Source organism: Corythoichthys intestinalis, chromosome 10 (genome assembly GCF_030265065.1).
Source record: "Corythoichthys intestinalis isolate RoL2023-P3 chromosome 10, ASM3026506v1, whole genome shotgun sequence".
Classification (NCBI taxonomy): Eukaryota; Metazoa; Chordata; class Actinopteri; order Syngnathiformes; family Syngnathidae; genus Corythoichthys; species Corythoichthys intestinalis.
The window spans coordinates 18,648,593-18,670,754 of NC_080404.1; the positions used below are offsets into that span (position 1 = coordinate 18,648,593).

Consider the following 22,162-nt stretch of genomic DNA (forward strand, 5'->3'; position numbering starts at 1 on the left):
ATGTTGTGAATCAACTGTTACAGTTGCTAAAATTGCTCCCGTTATTCCATAATTTCCCTTCTGTCTACTTTTGTCGAAGTTTTAAAACTATTTCATCATTTAAAGATAGATTCAAGAAAAGATTCGGCCGATTTAGGAGTATTTTAGATAAAAAGTTAATTAGGTTCACTATAACAGAGCCTTCTCGAGAGGTCTAATGCTTTAAGATGGCGGCTGTTTACTTACGCCGGAAAGTCTGTCATTTCGCATCTCTGTTCAACAATACATGTTCTAACACCGACGTCGTCTGTCATTTTACATCTAGTTCTACATATATTTGATATCTACTGTAGCCGTATGTATGTAGCAACTAGCAAATGGGCGTTGTTTGTAGCGGCTGTCAGCCGCAGTCAGGTATGATTGTTGTTTTTTTTTATTTCGCGGCATAAGTTGAACATGATATTTACTTTCGGTCCGTTCCTCATTGCGTCCCAAAGACCGCGCTGACTGTGTTTTACTTCCGCTTTAACTGGTATAATTCAATAATCGGAATTTGGATATTTGTGAATCGTTCTCGAATCTTCCACGGCCGAATCGCGAATAATCTAAGAATCGGAAATTTCGCACGCCTAGCCATGTTGTGTTGCACACGTTCTGGGATAAATAATTAAAAACCTGACGTAGTTGGCGATCTTTTGGTGACGTTACCACAACAATAATTGTTACCTTAACTTATAAAGTCTGGCGAACGGAGGTCGGAGGAGGACCGTCGAGATTGTAGACATTCTACAGCTGTATTGTCATGCCAGTTCGCAGACCACGCTCATATTTTTCTATCATTTCCATTTCAATGGTAAGTCCCACCTTTTTCCTTTTTTCACCACCTGCACTAACATTCTTGGAACCTATGTTGATTTCTCTCACAAGAAAATCAGCCGTGCGTCAGTCTTGCATTAAAACAAAGAAATTGCGGCGCAGTCATAAATCGTCGTATTTCGAGCATGTCGTCGGAATGGCGAGTCAAATTCTACGTCGGATGTCAAAAAGATGGTGTGTCGATGCGATCGTATGTTGACGTACCACTGTATTTTGAAAAAAAAAATGCTTTCCATGATGCGGATTGGAATTGGACAACTTTTGGCAAGGAATTCTAGACTTGAATGATTGAGCTACATTCCACTAGCCTTCAATATAGCTGTATACAGTATATTACGACCCCTATGTACAGTAAGACATTGTGAAGTGTTCTCAAAGAATGCGTCTGAATGGAAATAAAAGCTACAGTATTATGAGGATTAGAGGGTATTACAGTACAAGGATTTTGAGATTTACTTACTTTTTAAAACACATTTCTGTTTTTTTGACTGTATTCAAGCCAACTGACTTTGACTTTGTGGACTTATTTAAAATCTTTTAGATTTTACATCATGCAAAGTTGTCGTTTTGAGTAATAATTGGACCATTGAAGTGCTTGCGCCCGGGACAGAATAAACTTACATTACGAACAAAAGAAGTGTACTTGAGCCGTCGAGTGTTACCAGTCATGGTACAACTTGCCCAATGGAAGTGTGCCCTAGACTAGTGTTACCCAACCTTTGAGCCTAAAAGTCTTGTGGCACACCACCAAACAAAAATATCACTTTAAGAGGCAAAACAGATTAATTGGATAATTTCCCCCGATCTGTGCTCAGAGCTCACCTGGTAGCATAAGCAGGTTGAACCTCATGAGGGTTCCGTCTGTCTGACCAGAAAAAAAGGAGCCGATCAAATTTGGGCTCTATGTCGGCAACTTGGGATTTTCCTTCTGGGAAGATTCGAAGAAGGCCACCATGCTCCTGAAAGATCAGAACAAGGAAAAGACGACCGTTATTCACAAATAAGAACATTAAGCGAAGCAGAGGGTGAGCAAGTGCTGCTGTTCGATGGTTTTGTTTGTTCAAGTTGGAAGGTCACGTCGCATCTCGATGGTAATGAGGCATTAATGCGGTCTCATAAAACCATACCCCGTGATTGCATTATTCGGACGCCAAAGTAAGGGGAAAGGTTTGTCAAACGGGTCCAGGGGCTCGGAGGAAAGTTCAAGATAGGAAACAGCAGCGGGGGATGGCTTTCCTGTGGAGGGATAGCAAGAATAACCTACAGGAAAACTGCTGTTGCTGGATAAAGAACCTGGAGAGTGAAAAAGCAGATTGTCGCAAGCGTGTCATTCAAGCTCATACACAGCCAATATTGATGGGTTACTTTCTTCACACGCACATTGACTGGCAAGCCTAAAAGAGGTTCTGCTCCCATGAAGTACTTTAAACCAAGGGAGAATGCCGGCAGCGTGACAAGGTTAAGTCAACACAATTGGGTCAATGAGGGCAGGAGGCGTTTCTTTTATTATTTTTTTCCAGCAACCTACAACAGGCTAAAGAAAAGTTATTCACACGCCACTGTCTGTCTAGTCTTATTTTATGTATACAGCTCTTAATCATTGTTGACACATACATGCACAGACTCCAGCCGTATCCACGTACTTTTGCCTGGTTTAAAAATTTGTGTGAGGTTAGTAGTTAAAATTGAAGCAGAATGTTTTGACCATTAAAAATATCAGGAGCAAAGATTTGTGCATCTGCATCACCATTGCAGTAGGCCTTCACTAAATGGCTGAAAAACTGAATTACAGCATTTTTTACACTGCACATATTTCTTACTTTACAAAAATTTTGTTCAGTGTTGAAAATGGTGATAATAAATGAAATAGACAATTTGTTTTAATTTGATCCAGCATACAGCTTCAATAAAGTTTTTGCATCAGTTATAAAACTCAAGAAACGCGATTATTTTAAATCTAACTAATGCAGATGTACTCATTCACTAATCCATTACAAGGCAAATTACTATTTTTGATCATTTAAAAAACATGGCCTTATAAAAACCTGGTATCACATACACACACCATCGAAGGTTTTGAGACTTTCTCATCCAACTGAATGGTGAAGTTTTGATCGCGGGTGTACACTTGTACTATACTAAATGTTAATATTGTGGCCGACATGACCCAAAATGCGATGTCCACATATGAGTAGGCCATGTCTCCATTATACATTCTTTATGAATATATAGAAATATAAATTAAATAAAATAAAATTAAATTAAAAAAAAAAAAAAAAAAAAACAAGACTATCTGGCCACCAAACTAAGGTTGACAAATAATAAATTAGCCTTCATAACAAATATATTTTTTAAAATTCCAAAATCAATATTCTATTTTGAATGGGAGTAGCTACCAGCCCTCCCAGTCAAAAAGGATAAGATGTCTAGGACTGTCAATGGCAGGAACGTGTTAAATGAGTGCCCTATTGAGGGTTAAACCTGAGAAAACAGTAGAGTGTACTACTTTTAGTGGCTAAGGCACTTTGTCATGCTGTTAAAAAAGAACTTGTTTCCTTACCATCATTTTTGTCATACTTTGTGGTGGGGTGTGTAGGCTGGGTGGGACACATTTATGACTATATTTCGGCGGACAGCGTATAGTGTGGTACTTGGAGTTCCAGGACAAAACTAAAATGATCTTGAACACACTATACAATTTTGATTATTAGTGTCGCATCAAATTAGTTTGTGTACTAGTGAGGTGAATGTAAATAAAAATTGTGATTCAATTGAACTTGAACACTTTAAAAACAAACCCCCCTCTCATGGGGCCATAGTATCCTAGCAACCACATTCTATAAGAGAGAGCTCATCAAAAAACAGCCAATCAGGGGGCCCAGTGTCATAACAACAGAGTCAAACCAGGTTTCTGAACATGGTTCATTGGAATAATGAAACCCTGTGCGTGATCACAACAACAGCAATGGCGTAACGAACGGCTTCAATGATTAGCATGGGGGCAGACGGGTCCACCTGATGCAGCCTGTTAGGATGATAAACAGAGTTTACAGATGCACATCAAGTCTGACAAGGGGGCCAGAGGCTGGCTCACAACTACAGGTGATACTTTCCAATAGAGCGACACCCTACTTTAGATCAGGGGTTTTCAACCCAGTCCTCAAGGCACACTGTGGGTCCTGGTTTTTGTTCCAGCCGATCCAGCAGAGACAGTTGAACCAATGAGGCTTCTGCTAAAACAAGCCACACCTGACTGCAATCAACTGATTGCACTTGTAAAACACCAGATTGGGGAAAAAGTGTTGTCATCTTGTTTGGTAAGAATGAAATCCTGCACCCACAGTGTGCCTTAGTGGAATAGGTTGGGGACCCCTGCTTTAGATAGTGACACAATTTTCTTTATATATCTAAGCTGAATCACATAAGAGCAGGTCACTAAGCGTGTTTCTGTGGGGCCCCTTGCGGCAATTTGGGTGTGGTCGGATAAGCAGGATAGCTTTTTAATGGGATTATCAACAAGGAGGATGGTCGGACACCACGTACTAACATTGTTGTCTGTAGAATAAATCAAGATAGGGGCTCAGTCACAGTCATGAGTGCTGTCTGCTCATACGCTCACTTCCTTGAAGCCCCACTCGCCAAGGAAAGTGAGAGATTGATTTTTAATGACAATTCTATCAAAATCAAGTATTTATTAAACGGTAAGCGTGAAAGTAGAGCTTTCCCACTAAATTATCAAGAACCTTCCATCCATTGTCAGAACCGCTTGAGCACATCCTCTATTTTTCTGTAAATAATTCTGTTGAATGCCGTTTTTGTGCCTTTGGATATATTATGGTTTCCTGGTGCAAAGGAACTATTTTGCAATAAGATGCAAAGCTTCACTAAAGGTTCATACTGCAGCTCTTAATGCACAATTCCCATTTTTTGTCATATCTGTTTTTTTGGCATGCCCATTCAGAATGCCTCTGTCCATTGAGCATGTTCAAGTATTACGCATCATGCAACTCACAGTGCGACACACGCTGAGCAAACTGACCCGCATGCCATAAGCATCAAAACAATTGATTACACATGCTGGCTCTGCATCATTCTAGGGTGATCACTGATCATATTTTGATTTACAAAAAGAGGACACAAATAACAGACATATATAATCCCTGTTTAGTCTTATATTCAAAGTTTATACGGATTGATAGAATGCATGCACCGTATGTGTGTGCGTCGTGCATGCACGCACACACACATAGGGTCAGTTTGCCCCGACTCGGTCATGTAAGCAATATTGAAACGCATACTGCTTAGCACACCGAAAGAAAATCGAGCATTCTAAGCCCCCCACCTCCATTTAATATTTTTTAAATTACTGTTGTCAAGCTTGTCTCTTACCAAAAAGCAGAGCTTTAATGTACAGCTCCATCGCTGCCGTCCTCTGTGCCTTTTGCTCTTTGCTGATGTAAATTGCTGCATGAATTCCGATTTGGGAGATTTGACCGTTCAGACCGTGCCACATTCTGGAAAAATGTGGCCCAGATTGTATTTAAACCACGTCATACGAAAGTGACCCAGATTGGATTTGAAATGGTCCACTCTTATGCGACCTGTCACGTTCAGACCGTCAAGTTAATGCCTCGCTCGAGTTGGAAAAACACGAAAAAATTGGATTTGTTCATTAAGAACCGCAGCTCTTAATGCAAAGTTCCCATTTTTTTGTCATATCTGTTTTTTTGGCGTGCCCGTTCAGAATGCCTTTGTCCATTGAGCCCGTTCAAGTATTACGCATGCGCACTAATTCGCTGTCCGACACACGCTGAACAACCTGACCCGCATGCGCAGAAGCATCAAAACAAATACATAACTATGCACTGTGCGTGCATGACGCACACACATAAGCTTTATGTGTCTGCTTCAGTTTGCCCCGACTCGGCCATGTAAGCAATACTGAAATATTGCTCATTTGGAGCATAGAGAAACCGAGCGTTACCAGGCTTATCATTTTCTTCATTGTATTTTTTTTATGACTGTGGTAAAGCCCACCTTCTGCGTAGCGAAAGCCGATTTCACGCTAGGCACTAACGCTAATGAAAAGCTACATTGCTGTCATCTTGCGTGCCACCCTCGCTTTATGCTGACGTAATTGCTGCATGAATTCCGATTTGGGAGACTTGACAGTTCACACCGCCTCCACATTCTGGAAAAATGTGGCCCAAATCCGATTTAAACCACATACGAAAGTGACCCAGATCGGATTTGAAATGGTCCACTCTTATGCTACTTGTCACGTTCAGACCATCAAGGTAATGCCTCACTCGAGTTGGAAAAACACGAAAAAAAATCGGATTTGCTGCGGTATGAGTCTTAATGCAAAATTCCGATTTTTTTGTCATATCTGTTTTTTGGGCGTGCCCGATCAGAATCATACCGTAGGTCTTAATAAAAAATTCAGATTATTTTGTCATATCTGTTTTTTTGGCATGCCCGTTCAGAATGCCTTTGTCCATTGAGCCCATTCAAGTATTACGCATGCGCACTATTTCGCTGTTCAACACACGCTGAACACACTGACCCGCATGCGCAGAACAAAACAAAACAAACACATAACTATGCACTGTGCATGCATGACGCACACACATAAGCTTTATGTGTCTGCTTCAGTTTGCCCCGACTCGGCCATGTAAGCAATACTGAAATATTGCTCATTTGGAGCATAGAGAAACCGAGCGTTATCAGGCTTATCATTTTCTTCATTGTATTTTTTATGACTGTGGTAAAGCCCACCTCCTGCGTAGTGAAAGCAGGGTTCACGCTAGGCGCTAACACTAATGAAAAGCTACATCGCTGTCGTCTTGCGTGCCGCTCTCGCTTCATGCTGGCGTAATTGCTGCATGCATTCAGATTTGGGAGACTTGACAGTTCAGACCACTGCCACATTCTGGAAAAATGTGGCCCAAATCAGATTTAAACCACATAAGGACCCAGATCGGTTTTGAAATAGTCCACTTCTATGCAGTATAAACCTAGCCTTAGAGACCTGCTATAATCTAGTAGTTCTAGTCTTCAAATGTTTTTCAATTCAATTAAATTTTAAAAATAAAAATGATTTCATAAATACATAAAAATAAAAATAGTAGTTCCTGTCCTCAGAAAACTAATCAATTTTCTTACATCTTGTGATTTTCTTCAGGATCAGCAGGCCAGGCTTTTCAAAGATAAGAAAGATAGATGATCGGTCAGAAAATTGTGACCGGTGCACCCCTACTATGAATCATTCCAATTTACAACATCTCACACACTATTAGAATAATCCCCCTCTTCCCCACATTGGTCACATACCTGTACATTCCAATCTTTATTAAGGTAATATATGCATGTGACACAACGTCCATCGCCGTTGGGGTTATCCACATGGCGCACGTAACAGGTCCCGTTTCCAGGGTAACATGCTACCATTGCCTAAAGACAAGAAGATCAAAATGATAAAAATAGTATTAAATAAAATTAGTCAGTGCCAACAGCAAATAGTAAAAGAGAAAATATTTATATTCTCCTGTATCAGACCAAGAGTAGAACTGCAATTGTGAATGTGTTTGTGAATTACGATAAGTCAAAAACATTTTTTTCACAAACAGCACCCTCACGATCCTCGTGGGGCCTAAGCGGTCTAGAAAATTAATTAGAATATTGACTAGGGATGTCCACAATTCTATCACGTGATCGGAAATCGGGCTGATCACGCCATTTTTCAGTGGATCGGAATCGGGTGAAAAGGATCGGGTTTATGATTTAATAACAAGTAAATTTTGTAACAAAAAACAAGACTTTCGATATCGGATCAGGATTATCGGCAGATTCTAAAAATCAGGTGACTCGGACGCAAAAATATACGATCGGGACATCTCTAATATCTACTCTATTTATAACAATACGGTATTTGAATTATTACAAATTCTAGGTTCACTTTAGGGGCCTTAAATTGATTTATCATGTTATGAACACATTTAACAAAATCAGTTACATTGCACCTTACGCAAAAAAAAAAAAAAAAAAAAAAATATATATATATATATATATATATACAATTTTGACATTTCTAACAATGCTAATCGATTTTTTGCGTTTGAGTGATTTAACTCCATTGTTGCATAATCATTTGATATTTTGAGCCAGAACAATGTATCATTAAACTCTTAGTTTTTACATAGCCTTGTACTAGTATGACCAGGTTACTGCCAAAAACCTAATTTTGAAAGGGTTACTGGCTGCATGTAAACATGGCCACTGTGACTATGCAGAACTGTGAGATATACTAATTATTACATGATAAATCCATAATAAATGTATGCTGCAATTGTTTGGTGTGTACAATCCTGCAGTTTTACCTCAAGAAAGTCATGGGCAAAAAAAAAAAAAAAAAAAAAAAACGACACACAAAGGCAATGAGCATAAGATTGCATAAAATGGATGCATGTAATCAATTTGACAATTTTAAGAATACGTTTAAGAAGGGAAAAAAGCTGCAAATGTGCAAACAATAATTCGTTAGGTTGATGTATGCATGCACATGCTTGTAAGAGAGTATAATTGGAGTTAAAACAGAAGGGACTTGAACTGCAGTAAACTTTGACTTCTGGCATCATTCCAAAGGGGCTTGTATTTTAATGGTCATGCTACGTGCAGAGCGTGAGGAGGGCTGGCTGATCCTCCGTTATGTCCTCCCCCTCCCTGAACTTGAGCTCTGCTCATGCTGCACATGCTTCTTGAAGCACGTTTATGATTGAAGGTGAGATGTCCACGCGCACAGCTGCTTTGTCCCCTTTTCCCTTGAAGTTGGAAGTTGCAGTAAATTTTTAAATGACATAATGACAACAACTGCATTTGTTTAGAGAAAGGATGCTGACGATGAATATATACATATTATGCTGCCAGATTGGCATGGCAATTAATCTTGAACATGACATATTATAAGTATTCAAATAAGACACTGCATCTTCACTTGCACATATGCTGCAGACCTCCAACTAAGGGTGTGTACCTCTGGGTACAATACAACTTTTGTGATACAAGGCTCACGATAAAAACGATTTCACGATATGGCGATATAACAATTATCAATACGGTCAGGAAATTGATCTATAACTATTAAAGAAAAAAACCCAGCCATTTGTAAATGGAAAAATGTTTTTGCACTTTCGCACAGACAATCTGTCAAAAAATATTGTCATGCTCAAAGACAGAATATTTCAGTGCAACATTTCTGTAATACGAAAACAACAATATACAACCCCTATCAAAAACTATGGAATCACCACTCACTCCGACATTTTATCATGTAAAACAAACTCAGATAAAAAGCTTGAAAAAATAATGAATTAGTTCAAAAGTGCAACTCTTTAGCATTCAGAAACACTAAAAGAAATCAATAAAAAACATAGTGGTGGTCAGTAAATATTACTTTTATAGAGAAAGTGCAGGGAAATATATATGGAATCACTCCATATTGAGGAAAAAAATATGGAATCATGAGAAACAAAGAAATAACAATCAAAACAAATCTCTAGTATTTTGTAGCACCACCTCTGGCTTTTATGACAGCTTGCAGTCTTGGAGGCATGGACTTGATGAGTATTTTTCATCAATTTAGTGCTAACTCTCTTTGGTTGCAGTTGCCTTGCTGTGGACCTTTTTTTTTTTCCCAATTTCCACCACAGGTTTGCAATAGGGTTGAGATCTGGTCTATTTGCAGGCCGTGACATTAGCCACGTTTACATGCTGACTTTTATTCATACCGATTCAAATCATTCCGAATGGAAATTTCACATCAGCTGTTTACATGTCACTTCATCTATTCCGATCCAGCGTTTACATGTGACTGCCTTTATTCCGAAAGGACGTTTGACAACTGCCGTCTGACATGCGCAGATTAATCAAAACAAAGCGTCACGTTGCAAAACATGGAGATCGATCGTCAGATCAGCTGCTGTTTTAACCTTTCGAGTGGAAACAAAACTTCAGAATGATACGCCGTTCATTTAAAAAGTTGTGTGGGTGCGCTGTGCGTGTGCTTGGAAGCCATGTTGCAAGTGACGTTACTTAAGTCACGAAGTGACGTCACCACGTCAGTACGGAGCATGCGCAGAAAGAACGCAACTAGACACCATTCCGCTTCCCTGTTTACATGATATAATTTTACTTCTAATCGGTTTGGGAAAAGGAATATTCCACCCCTGTGAATCGGAATGAAATTCCATTCGGTTTGGGCCTGTTCATTCCGAATGAGGTGTTTATATGGAACACATTTATTCGGTTTGAACAAATATTCCGATTGTAATTGGAATATTTGGCTCCATGTAAACGTGGCAATTGACTGGATGAGTCTTTCTCCAAGGAATGCTTTAACAGTTTTAGCTCTGTGGCAAAGTTCCAGCATCATCACCTTGTCAAGAGTCAAGAATCTGCATTGGACAAGGTGTCAAGAGTCAGGAATCTGCATTGGACAAGGTGATGCTGGAAGTTTTGTTTTGTGCTGTTCCAGTGAGATTTACAAAGATGACTGCCTGAAGAAAACATCAAAATTCCCTCAGTACTTGATGATATGGGGCTGCATGTCAGGCAAAGGCACAGGGGAGATGGCTGTGGTTAAATCTTCAATAAATGCACAAGTGAAATTTTAGCTTTCTTATCCCTTCAATTGAAAATATGTTCGTCATTTTCCAAGATGGCAATGCATCATACCACAGAGCTAAAACTGTTAAAGCATTCCTTGGAGAAAGACTCACCCAGTCAATGTCATGGCCTGCAAATAGCCCAGATCTCAACCCTATTGAAAACCTGTAGTGGAAATTGAAAAAAAAATGGTCAACAGCAAGGCTCCGACCTGCAAGGATGATCTGGCAACTGCAACCAAAGAGAGTTGGCACCAAATTGATGAAGAATACTCATCAAGTCCATGTCTCAGAGATTGCAAGCGGTCATAAAAGCCAGAGATTCTGTTATTAAATACTAGTGTTTTGATTGTTATTTTGTTTGTTTCTCATGATTCCATATTTTTTTTCATTTTTTTATTGTTTCTGAATGCTAAAGAGTTGCACTTTTGAACTAATTCATTATTTTTTCAAGCCTTTTATCTGATTTTGTTCTACATGATAAAATGTCTGAGTGAGTGCTCGCCTGAGACTGGTGATTCCATACTTTTTGCTAGGGGTTATATTATTTCAACATATTTGTAAACAAATGAGTACTTTTACTTAATATAGACACTTTTCCAGTGGAAATTTTAGGTAGCAACCTGTTAGTTTCTTTATTAAACAGTGACATCCATTTAGAACGCTATATCAATTCTCAGCAGGAAGATATCGATAATGTATTGAGATACAAAGAATTGTGATTCATCACAATTTTGATACTGTACTTTCATCCACATTCACAAATGTTAGACGAATTGAAAATATGATCGACAAACACTCTAACCCCTGATAACTACTCTGGCTTAAGCATTTAGCCATTCCAAAATGAGAAAAGAAAGGTATTCCCTACTGGAGTGTCCTTTCCTGTTTCAGCTACTTGTTCTTCCACGTTCCAAGGTGGCCATGGTGAGAAGGTTGACTAAGAAGTAGTGCTGGGCGATATGACCTGAAGTACGTATCACAATAAATTGAGCAGATTTACCTCGATAACGATAAATGACGATAAATTCGCCCAAGCGGACTGTTATATAATTTGAAAATTTGAATCAATGCATGGAATACAAATTAACCGTTTCTCGTTAAATATATTTACCAGCTTTCAATTTAACAATTGCACATGCAGTCTAAACATTATGTATGAAAAAAAAATCTTGTAAACAATAAGAATTCTAGTGTGAACATTTATAACAGCTTGTATGAATTCAAAAATGTACAACATTATAAAAATCAATATGGCGACTGTGCAAACATGTCATTCTAACACAAATGACTTGTAGCTTTAACAGTACACTTCAGACAACTTATTGGTAATGGCTGCTGTGACATAATTATTCAACACAAGTGTTTACGTCAAGGTTTCAGGTTTTTTTTCCCAGAACATTTTTTAATACATGCACCCCCCACACAGACAACCAGTTTAAAACTGTATTGCTCTGATGCCAATGAAACCAATGAAAGATTTTATGATGGCAGAATAAAGCAAACAGCAAACAAAAATAGCTGTGGCCATTAAACTGTCATATTATATATAGGCTTCACTGTTGGATTATACTTTATGCTGAGTGCTTTACCATCATGAAAGCTTTCAGAGAAATCACACACCAAATAACGCGACATAATGATTGCTACATGAAGTCCGTGCCCAGTCCACTCATTAATTTCAGCCGTTACGACAAGGTTAGAGCCGCTATCAGACTCCATCACGTTCATTTGTAGCCGCTGTTAGCCGCTAGCGTTAGCCTGTGGCTTGGCTACCAGAAGAAAGCACTGAAAGCACCCTCTCCTGAAATCGTGAGAACCAGGGAGGACAGCGGGCGAAAGCCCGTCTGGAACCCGCCAAGAGTTTACTTAATGTCGGGTGAAAGTTTGGCGAAGCTAACTTAAGCCTGTCTCCATCCCGTTTACTTGTAGCGTTAGCCGCTAGCATTACCCTATCGGGCTTCTGTTTGTTTGGCTTCCTGAAAACCACGTGACTCCATACGTAAGCAAACTGTCTGCTTTCTTAAAGGGGAATGAACATAGCCGAACAACACAGAGTCAAAGCGGGATGAAAACACTATATTTTCTTGTTTTATTAAATTACCGCATTTGCCGACATGGTCCAAATTACGCCGGTCATCGTGAAGAATTTCGGTAACGATAAATTTTCGGTTTACCGCCCTGCTCTACTAAGAAGTCCCGTTTGCTTACATAAACACACACTGACACAGGATGACTAGCATTTAACAAAGATGAATGAAAAAAACAAGGTTCTGATTACTTAGCTATAATCTTGAATGTCACACATTCAACTACGGGCCACTGCTAATGGCAAAATATATCGGACTGGAATCAGCACCAGATTAATGAATAGTCTGGACAAAAATTCACTTTCTCACTATGTTAACTATACCAAAAAATGTTAAAATAATATCTTATAGGAACAGATCAATGTCTTTACAGTTCTCCCTTTGGACACGTATAGTATGATCACATGGAGTATATCATACCCGCAACGTAACATGGCTGTAACAATTTGAAATAGTTTTATCAGGACAGATTGACTCCCTGATTAAGTTATACAACCATGAGTAATAGTGTGTACTTTACCTGTAATACATCTTGCACTGTTGATTGTAAAATGTGCAAACAACAACTGAGGAAAAGGTACAACATAGGGTTGTACTATAGATATGGAAGGACTGAGGAAACGGAAGGAACAACAGGCTTTCACAACCTATAGCAAAATATGCAACACACAGAGGACCCAGTAACACATGACTTCCTTTAGCCTTCTTATTCTATAGTGCCAAGATTTAGGTCAATGGTCAACTTCTTCCTAAGTGCAGTGTGGGCCAGACACTGACAGTCCTGATGAAAAACAATACTATAAAAATCAGAGCGCTCAGATTTTTCAGAAAAAAAATCATTACAGTGCACAAGGAATCAGAACCATATGAACAAAACTGTCCAAAATCTGAAAATATTTCCTGTTGTCTTTTTCGTTTAGCTTGTCTGCTTTGGTTGCCCAAGTACGTATCTTTAATCTATTGCCTGTCGGTATGGGACAATATACTTAAACTTTACATACGCTATATGCCAGGGTCACGATACGATGGGTAACAAAAACGTTAAAAAAAAAATGTAATTAAAACTTGTTTTTTTCAGTTGCACATGCAAATGTAGTACATATTACAGTATAGAACAGCCACAAAACATAATGGCAATCGCCTGTCATGTCACATTCAATTTTAGACAGTGAAAGAATGTTATCTAGAGCTAGTGAAATACTTTCCCCCCAAAATAAAAGAAACCGTTTAAAACCAAACACTGTGGGAAAGCTATTATTTCCAAATAAAATGACTAATTATCCTTTTAGCAGTTGCTGCATTTTTTTCATTTTGTATCAAGCACATTTGTGTCATTCTCTTAAACGAATTGTTATAGAATTCTCAACATTATTGACCTCTTTGGCTTCAAGACCTCTTCTTGGCGCCATACAGCAAATTAACTACCATGAAGCCTTGACTCAATTGGCTACAAAGCAAAAAATGTAAATAAAATTGTAAAACGTAACGTTCAAAGTTCATATTCTGGTATGATCATTTCTTCAGTTACTGTTCTAGTTGTTTCATTACTTGGTAGTTTGTTGTGATGTGATCATTTTAGTTTTGTTTTAAAACCATGAGTTTGAATGACATTTAATTCAATGATTTTGTATTATTTGAGACTGGCTGTTACGAGGTAAATGTAAAGTTATGCATTTACCTATACAATATAAGAGCAATATTATCAGTGGTGGTTTGATGATTGATGAAACAAGTCTTTGCAGTTTGATGTACCTGGATCATATAGAGCACAGAACCACCATTGTCTAATGATGACTTAACATTTCTCTTATACCAAGCATGCTTGTTTCAAGACATCTAGAGATCACTTTAAGGATAGTTGATGTGCTAAACTGACTAGTAAGTGCATAAGAGCTGAAGGCTTGTACATTGAATTTCTGCCAATATATGTAATTTTATATCGTTTTGACCAAAAATATCGTCATATTGTATAGAGTTGGGAATCTTTTGGCACCTAACGATTCGATTATGATTACGATTCAGAGGCTCCGATTCGATTATAAATCGATTATTGATAGTAGACCCCCCCCCCCCCCCCCGCACTTTTAAAGTTTTGTAGATTAGTTTCAAAATTGTTCAAAAATCCTCTAAGGCTAAACCAAACTAATATTTCAGTATCATGTTAACAGTTTAAAACAGTAAAATAAAATACTCAAGTCCCATTCTGTATCAGCAGCTTTAAACTACACTCAATTTAATGATGTGAATCAACTGTTAAAGTTGTTAAAATTCTCCCGTTATTCCATAATTTCCCTTCTGTCTACTTTCCAAAGGTCAAAGTTTTAAACTGTTTCATCATTTAAAGATGGATTCAAGTTAAGATTTTGCCGATTTAGGAGTATTTTAGCAGTGGCGCCCCCAAGGGGTGGCCACGGCCCCCCCTATAAATTTGTTGTCCACCCCACTGGCCACCCCGCTTGCCAGTATATCGTTAGATTGTTGTAGTATCAGTTATGCATTTCATCCCATCACGTGTCCTTAAGTCTTTCTGATAGTTTTCCCCTGACCTTTTAACTGCAATAATATAATGAAAACCTGAAATTATGGCTTTTAGTTTTGGTGCGCCACCCCAAGATTTTAAGTGGCCCCATCTGGCCACCCCAATGAAAAATTTCTGAAGGCGCCACTGTATTTTAGATAAAAAGTTAATTAGGTTCGCTACAACAGAGCCTTCTAGAGAAGTCTACTGCTTTAAGATGGCGGCTGTTAACAACGCGACAACTACTAAACGGCAAGTCGGTCATTTTGCATCTAGTTCTTTTTACATGTTCTACCGGCGCCGTCGTCTGTCATTTTGCATCTAGTTCTACATATATGTGATATCTACTATAGTCGTATGTGGCCGTATGTTTGTGGCAACTAGCAACTGGGCGTTGTTTGAAGCAGCTGTTGGCCGCAGTCAGGTATTCTTGTTTTTTTTTAATCTAGCGGCATTAGTTGAACATGATATTTACTCTTGGTCCGTTCCTCATTGCTTCCTGAAGACTGCGCTGACTGTGTTTCAGGTCTGCCTTTCCTGGTATAATTCAATAATCGGAATTTGGATTTTTGTGAATCGTTCTCGAATCTTCCACGGCCGAATCGCAAATAATCTCAGAATCGGAAATTTCGCACGCCTCTAATATCGTACATCACAACTGGTGGCAATTTAAGAGAAAATTGCTGAATCAGTGACTCAATCCGACTAAATTATTTATGGGCTACGTTTCTCAAATCGTGGAAGTGCATCTAGTCTATATATCGCTATCCATTTTTTTCAAACACGATGCGTATCGTGACGTTTCGTGTCGCAATACATCATCAAATGATATTTTGTCCTAAAACTAATAGCCTGGCATCTCAGTGCTCATCTTTCATCTACCCCTCCCAAAAAAACACTATACCTCCTCTGGAAGTGTGAAAACCATTGAGAAAGAACCTCAAATCCTCATTTCTGCCATCATCAGCTATGCTTCTGGTTGTCTCTTCAGTGTCACTGTCTAAAAGAGGTATGTCATGGTGCACACTTTTCCAAGGACTTAAAAGGAAAATGTTCAGCAGGTGTGGGTGTATCTTTTCTTGGTGGGACAGAGGCCGACAAAAGATGACTCCAGTTATGTGTATTTTGTCAAAATTACTTTTCTATTTAAAAGGGAAAATTTTGGGTCATATATCACAGCATAATGTGTCAATTACTGATTTTTCAAAACAGGTTTTGGTGTACTCAAAAAGAGAATAATGCCAGCTGTTTTATAAATAATGTTGAGTTTTTAGTGAAATAACCATTTTGCTAAGATGTTTCATCTGTGGGAAATTGTGACTTGAAGTTAGGCGGTCTTTGCAAATGGGCCTTATTAAATATTGAAAAAAATAGAGTTTAACAATGGCACTTACAACAACTCTTCACCTGCCCTTATCAACCAGCACGTTAGTAAGGTTGGACAACAACAAATTTTGCACTGAAACTATGTTAACATACTTTTCAAAAATCAAATAACTGGAATTTGTTCCATTTAAGTTTTAAAAATCATTCTGTAACTGTGTAAATGAGTCTCAACAACCAAGTAGTCTTCAACCAATATTTTCATCATGATGGTCAGCAATTGAGAGTATAAAAAAATACATCGAATTTTAAAACCAAATGTCAGAAACACACAAAAAGTTGTCTTTGTATGTTCAATAATGAACGCAATCAAAGAGCCAATTTTGATTTCATTCAATACAAACAACTCCAGCTGACCGTCACCTCCAACAATTGTATCAAATGAAAAGGGGAAATGAAAACAATTACATGAAATAACACTTTGTGCGAGTTTTCCTGTATCTTTCCCGATGCCAAATCTGCTTACATCATGTCAGGTCCCTTTGAGCCATGAATACAGATGGCCTTCTCATTTGTGCAAGTCATGCTCATTTTCTCTGGTCACAGTCCAAGGTGAGTGTTTGCCAGGGCAACCAGGGCAGTAGGCAAGGAAGTCACATTCTGACAAGTGCTTGACGCATGGCTACACACAATTGTTGTGTACTCAATGTGTGTTTACCTTTACCTCAGAGGTTGCGCTAGACTTTTTCGTTGTCTGTCATTTTGACTGACAGTGTCATAAAAATCCGGTCATAATCTATTTTTACCCGTCACTTACATTTTTAAAATGATAATAATGACATATTCAATAGTATTTAGTTTTCATTCATTTTTATTTAATATTCTGTCCGAACAAGCTTAACAAGAGGCAAACAGACAGCGGAGTGCACTAATCAGCGACGGGCAGACGTGCCGTTAGCAAAGCGACGAGGGCAGGACGAGGGACTTGCGCGCGGATGTAAACATACGAGGAGAACGGAGTTTATTCAACATGGCTCGCGCGAGACAGACTGTTGTCAATGACTCGTGTCGATGTGTTTTAGCTCATTTAAAACTGAATTTACCGCGGATTGGAACATATTCTCGGCTCTCCCGTTCGCCATCCGTGTTGTTGTCCCAGACTTTTCTTTCAGTGTTTGAAAAATACAGGGAGAATAGTCTGGCCGTGCCAGGCAAACACTCAGTTGCCTTGACAGTTTTCTGAGTAAGGCCAACGACGTCATGCATCAAGAGAGACAATAGCTAATTAATATGCTCACTCGCCACCCTGTGGTCTGGGATGTGAATTGCAACCTGTCAAAATGACAGATGGACTTCAGTTTTTTCCGTCACTGTTTTAAAAAACCGGTCAACGACGGAAAATATTCGGTTGACGCAACCCCTGCTTTACCTAGAGACTTTCTGCTGAGAATCATCCAGATGTAAAGAAACTGGATAAGGAGAGAGCCCTAAAATAGCAGCATGTAGCTATCGGCTCTCTTCATTACCCAACCACCAGTGATATTTTTCAGGACTACGTATTGCATTAAATCACAGTTAAATTCTATTTATAGGAAACAGTGACAACTCAGTGGGTGAGAATTGTGACTCAAGCTAATGGCATCACACGCCACTCTACAGTGGAGTTCAGTGCAAGGTGAGTTTAGATGAAAGAGCAAAAGAGTGGAGAGTTCGACATGACAAAATCTTTAAATGCAGCATAAATACAAAGTTGAAATGGTGAGAGTTGATTTCAAGACAGGTGAAGCGTCCCACAGTGTCTCATCACACTGCAACCTGATTGAAGTTACGTCGGCTACAAATGTGAAATGTCATTTATCTCTGCAACTGTAGCAGGAAACAAAGTAAACATTGGCTAAAAACAAGCAGTCTGCACTGTGCAGTGTGGAATGCTAGTGGTGGTTTCGGTACCAGTATCTAGGTATGTTTTGAAATTATCATAGCTAAGTCAGAATTTTGGAATTGTGACAATATTCTGGAATAGTGACAACAATACTCAATAAAATTACAAATAAGTTGTACATACATGTGTAGTTTACCACAACAGACATTATCATTCTCTGGTGCTAGCTGCTCATGGGAGACTTACAAGCGTCCCAAAAATCCACAAATTACCGATAAGCGCACCCTAGAACTTGAGTCCTTAGCAGGTGTAGCAGAAAAAAAATCAAAAGTTATATTCACATTTTTTACTTTTGTCATACAACTGTATCTATCCATACTTGTATAGATGGAACTTTGTGTATGTGTCTGACTGTGTTCGTTCTCGATGGACTCTGAAACGGCTGGGCAAACTTTGACAAATTTTACACAGGTGTATTTTCGAAACTCCAAAAATTTGCATAGAAAATCCCTGATTGTGGAGGTGACAGCAGTCTTTTGGGCAAAAGAAGCGACTCTTACGATTGCAATGTCGCAGTTGGCTTTCAAACTTTACGGTTTCATGTACAAATTTAAATGTGCTGTGAGGATACGTTGTGGCTTTGAGTACTCCACAACAAGATGCTGGATTAAAAAATAAATAAATAAATAAATAAATAAATAAATAAATTTCCGGAATATTAATAAGGGGTTCATTTTGGCAGGATATTCATACTGCAGCGACTGTTATTTATTATGTGTTACGCCAGCAATGGTTCATGGGTAGTTATGGAAACCATGACAGAGTGGTGGTTGCCGTTGTTATGTTCTGGTGTTTTCTGTTCAATAAAGGCACTGTCTCTTGGGGTCATGCAGTGTATAGGGCACTAGAGCGGCAAGTGTGAAACATAAAAAATGTCTCTCATTCTCCACGTTTCTCGCTACAATACTGAACACAGTGATGGGAAAGCGATTGCGCATTATGGTGTCCTTTTACTATTACTACATTACAGCTGCATCTCCAAGGTAAGTTTTTATCTGCCATTCAGTTGTCGTTTTAAAAAGGTGTCACTGTTTAATAATGGAACGAATGTGTTGCCAACTAAATTTACCACTTAAAAAGTCCATATTATAAAACAATGTTGCAATTATGTAGTGATGTTGTATCTATTTACGGATTTGCTGCACTTAAATATACTCATAGTCGGAGACATGTTTTTCACAGAATGTTGCAAATGTGCTAAAAATAAACATTGTTCCCTTTTCATTTGGAAATGGCTTGTCATTCTCTTTAATAGTTGTATCGTAGAGTATCGCAGCTTGATTTTCTGACCCATGTTATCAGTAATTGTTGTATTGCCATATCATGATCTAATTGTTATTGTGAGACTTCTATCATAAAACATATCATGAAGATATCATGAAGTAGGCAGAGGTACCAACCCACGATTTTTTTAAGGAAGACAGTACAGAGCTATACAATTATGCCCAAAATTATAATAATGATTGTTTTTTTGTCGTCGTTTTTAAAAAAATCAATAATAATGATGATTAAATCACATTCATTGTTCATTTAGGGAAAAAATATTTTGACTGTGTTACATTTCAACAAACGTTATGTTAGACCTTTAAGCTAAGTAGTATCCTCAAACTGTTAGCTCCTTTAAATCTGGGCTAAAAACGCTTTTATTTATCCATAACTATCTACTGTATATATTTCAAGCTATTTGCTTTCTATTCCTCTTGTGCTTTATGGCCATTGCTGAGTTCTATTATTATTATTATTTGTAGTAGTATTTTTTAAAATTCTATTTGTGATTAAATGCGATTTTTATGTATAATTTTATTTCCTGTTTCGATTGTCTGTTTTTACGTTCTATTGATTTAATGATTTTTATGATCTTCATGATATGTAAAGCACTTTGAATTGCCTTGTGTTGAATTGTGCTGTATAAATTTGCCTTGCCTAAATGGATTCTCATTTTTGAAAAAAATGCTAGTTAAAATTAATTTGAGCCCACACCAAAATATGCACTCCAGATAAAAATGACTTTTCTCGTTACTAATTACACAGTATGTCTCCCATTCTTGTTTTTTTATATATGGATTAAAATGTCCAATCCTTAATTAGCTATTTTTTATCATTTAGGCAGTAATACCCATCTACCTATGTTCTGCAAACATACATCTACTAACTGCATACTGTACTGTGCAGTACAATTCAACTAGTACAGACTGTGCGGTCTGTACTAGTTGAATTCTTTGAATTATACAATTAAACTCAGATTGAATTGGAAAACGTGACCAAAGAGAAGGAATGGATGCTGCAGGCTGTGCTAGTACAGTACCTGCACTCCCAGTCTTCACTTTGTCACTGCGTACTGATTGAAAACACGCAACTCATGTAAACCAACGTGGAGAGATGTAAATTGTTGACAGTGCCCACCTTTTTCACTACTTACTTTTGTCCTTCCAAAAATTGCGTAGTTGCCCAGTTTGCCATTACAATGTCTAACCAAGTCGTCCATGCGTGTGGTGAGCAAGCGGATCTTCTCACAGCCGGGCTCCTTCCCGTCGACCCACGTAATTTTGTCCCCACGAATGTCTTTAGTGGAGTCACTTTTTTGACTGACCACCTGCCCGTCCGTGAATCGGCCAGTTTTGTGCAGGGCCTTGACGTCCTCCAGGATGCTCAGTCCAATCTCCTCGCCCATAAAGTTGTCCACCACGCAGATGCCGTGCTTGTTCATGCACGGGATCACGTACTCCGTGGCCAGTTTCTGTGGGGATGAACTCGTTTGTCCGTTAGGTGTGGCGGTATTGTTGGAGCCCTCCTCAGCTGGTTGCTCTCCAGGCGCCTGTGGCTCCGCGTTTGTGGTTTGGGGCAAAGACGCGCCGGTGTTTGCCTGCTCGGGTCTATTCTTCTTCGGACATTTATCCGGCGCCTTCGCATCCCCGGGTGGCTGCTCAGGCTCGGGCTTCTGTTTTGGATGGTGCGTTTTGTCCGCTTCCTTACAAGTGAGCTTATGTTCTTTCCAGTGCTGTTTTTGGTGTTCCTTGCTGCAGTAGAAGGAGTTTCGACACCTCGCGCACTTCAAAAGATTCTCCATTTTCCCACAAAGTTCACAGTACTGGCGCTCTCGCTCCAAGTCGCTCTGTTGCTTCTCCATGTTTGCCGCTAACAACAACGGGAGCGCTGCGCCTTTAATTCCAATCCTTCACACGCGTCCTGCTAACAGACAACTTTGGAAGCGGTTCGCCGCCTCTTGCTACGCTATAACGAGCGAAACCTTGGAGTAAAACTTAAACTCACACCTTTCCATAACACCTGCTTCTTCTCCCCATGCTCAGTATGAAAAAATAAGCCACAGTAAAGGGCCAGGAGCGAGCGAAATGGCCTGCGTCGAGGTCTTCACGGGGCATTCTGCTAGCTAGCTGTCGGTCCGCGCCCGCGGGTCGTGCATGGCGACGCTCGGTGCTCCCAGCCTGTTCCCTCCCCGCCGACTTTGACGTCAGGCGAAAGCCGAGCCCCAAACCACGGTGTTGTGTTCTAGGCCGTCGGAAAGCCGACGAACCGGGAAGCACGTGCGGGGCGCGGGTAGTCGTCTGATATCATTGCGCGTCTCTCGTTTTCTCGGAAACGCGCATTCAGCGTTATCTTTTACGAAGTTCACCTGAACTTGAAAATGAACCAATCAAACGAGTATGGTGAACTCTGGTATTGCATTATGTCATATCAATATGAAATTAATAACTTCCTGAAAGTGTTACCAAATATTCTCATTTGCATATTTCTAAAGTCAACATTTCTGGAA

The 22,162-nt window shown here is 39.1% G+C and overlaps 1 protein-coding gene across 1 annotated transcript in view; it reads right to left on the reverse strand.

Moving 5' to 3' along the window:
* The window catches only part of egln1a (egl-9 family hypoxia-inducible factor 1a), a 26,433-nt gene extending 4,478 nt beyond the window's left edge, over positions 1 to 21,955 (reverse strand). Inside the window, exons 1-3 of the mRNA XM_057848187.1 lie at positions 20,810 to 21,955; positions 7,189 to 7,308; positions 1,678 to 1,814 (exon numbers count right to left, since the gene is read on the reverse strand). Of these exons, the coding sequence (XP_057704170.1) occupies positions 1,678 to 1,814; positions 7,189 to 7,308; positions 20,810 to 21,517 (965 nt within the window). The 5' untranslated portion in view covers positions 21,518 to 21,955. The remainder of the gene's footprint in view (positions 1 to 1,677; positions 1,815 to 7,188; positions 7,309 to 20,809) is intronic.
* Between the last annotated feature and the right edge of the window lie 207 nt (positions 21,956 to 22,162).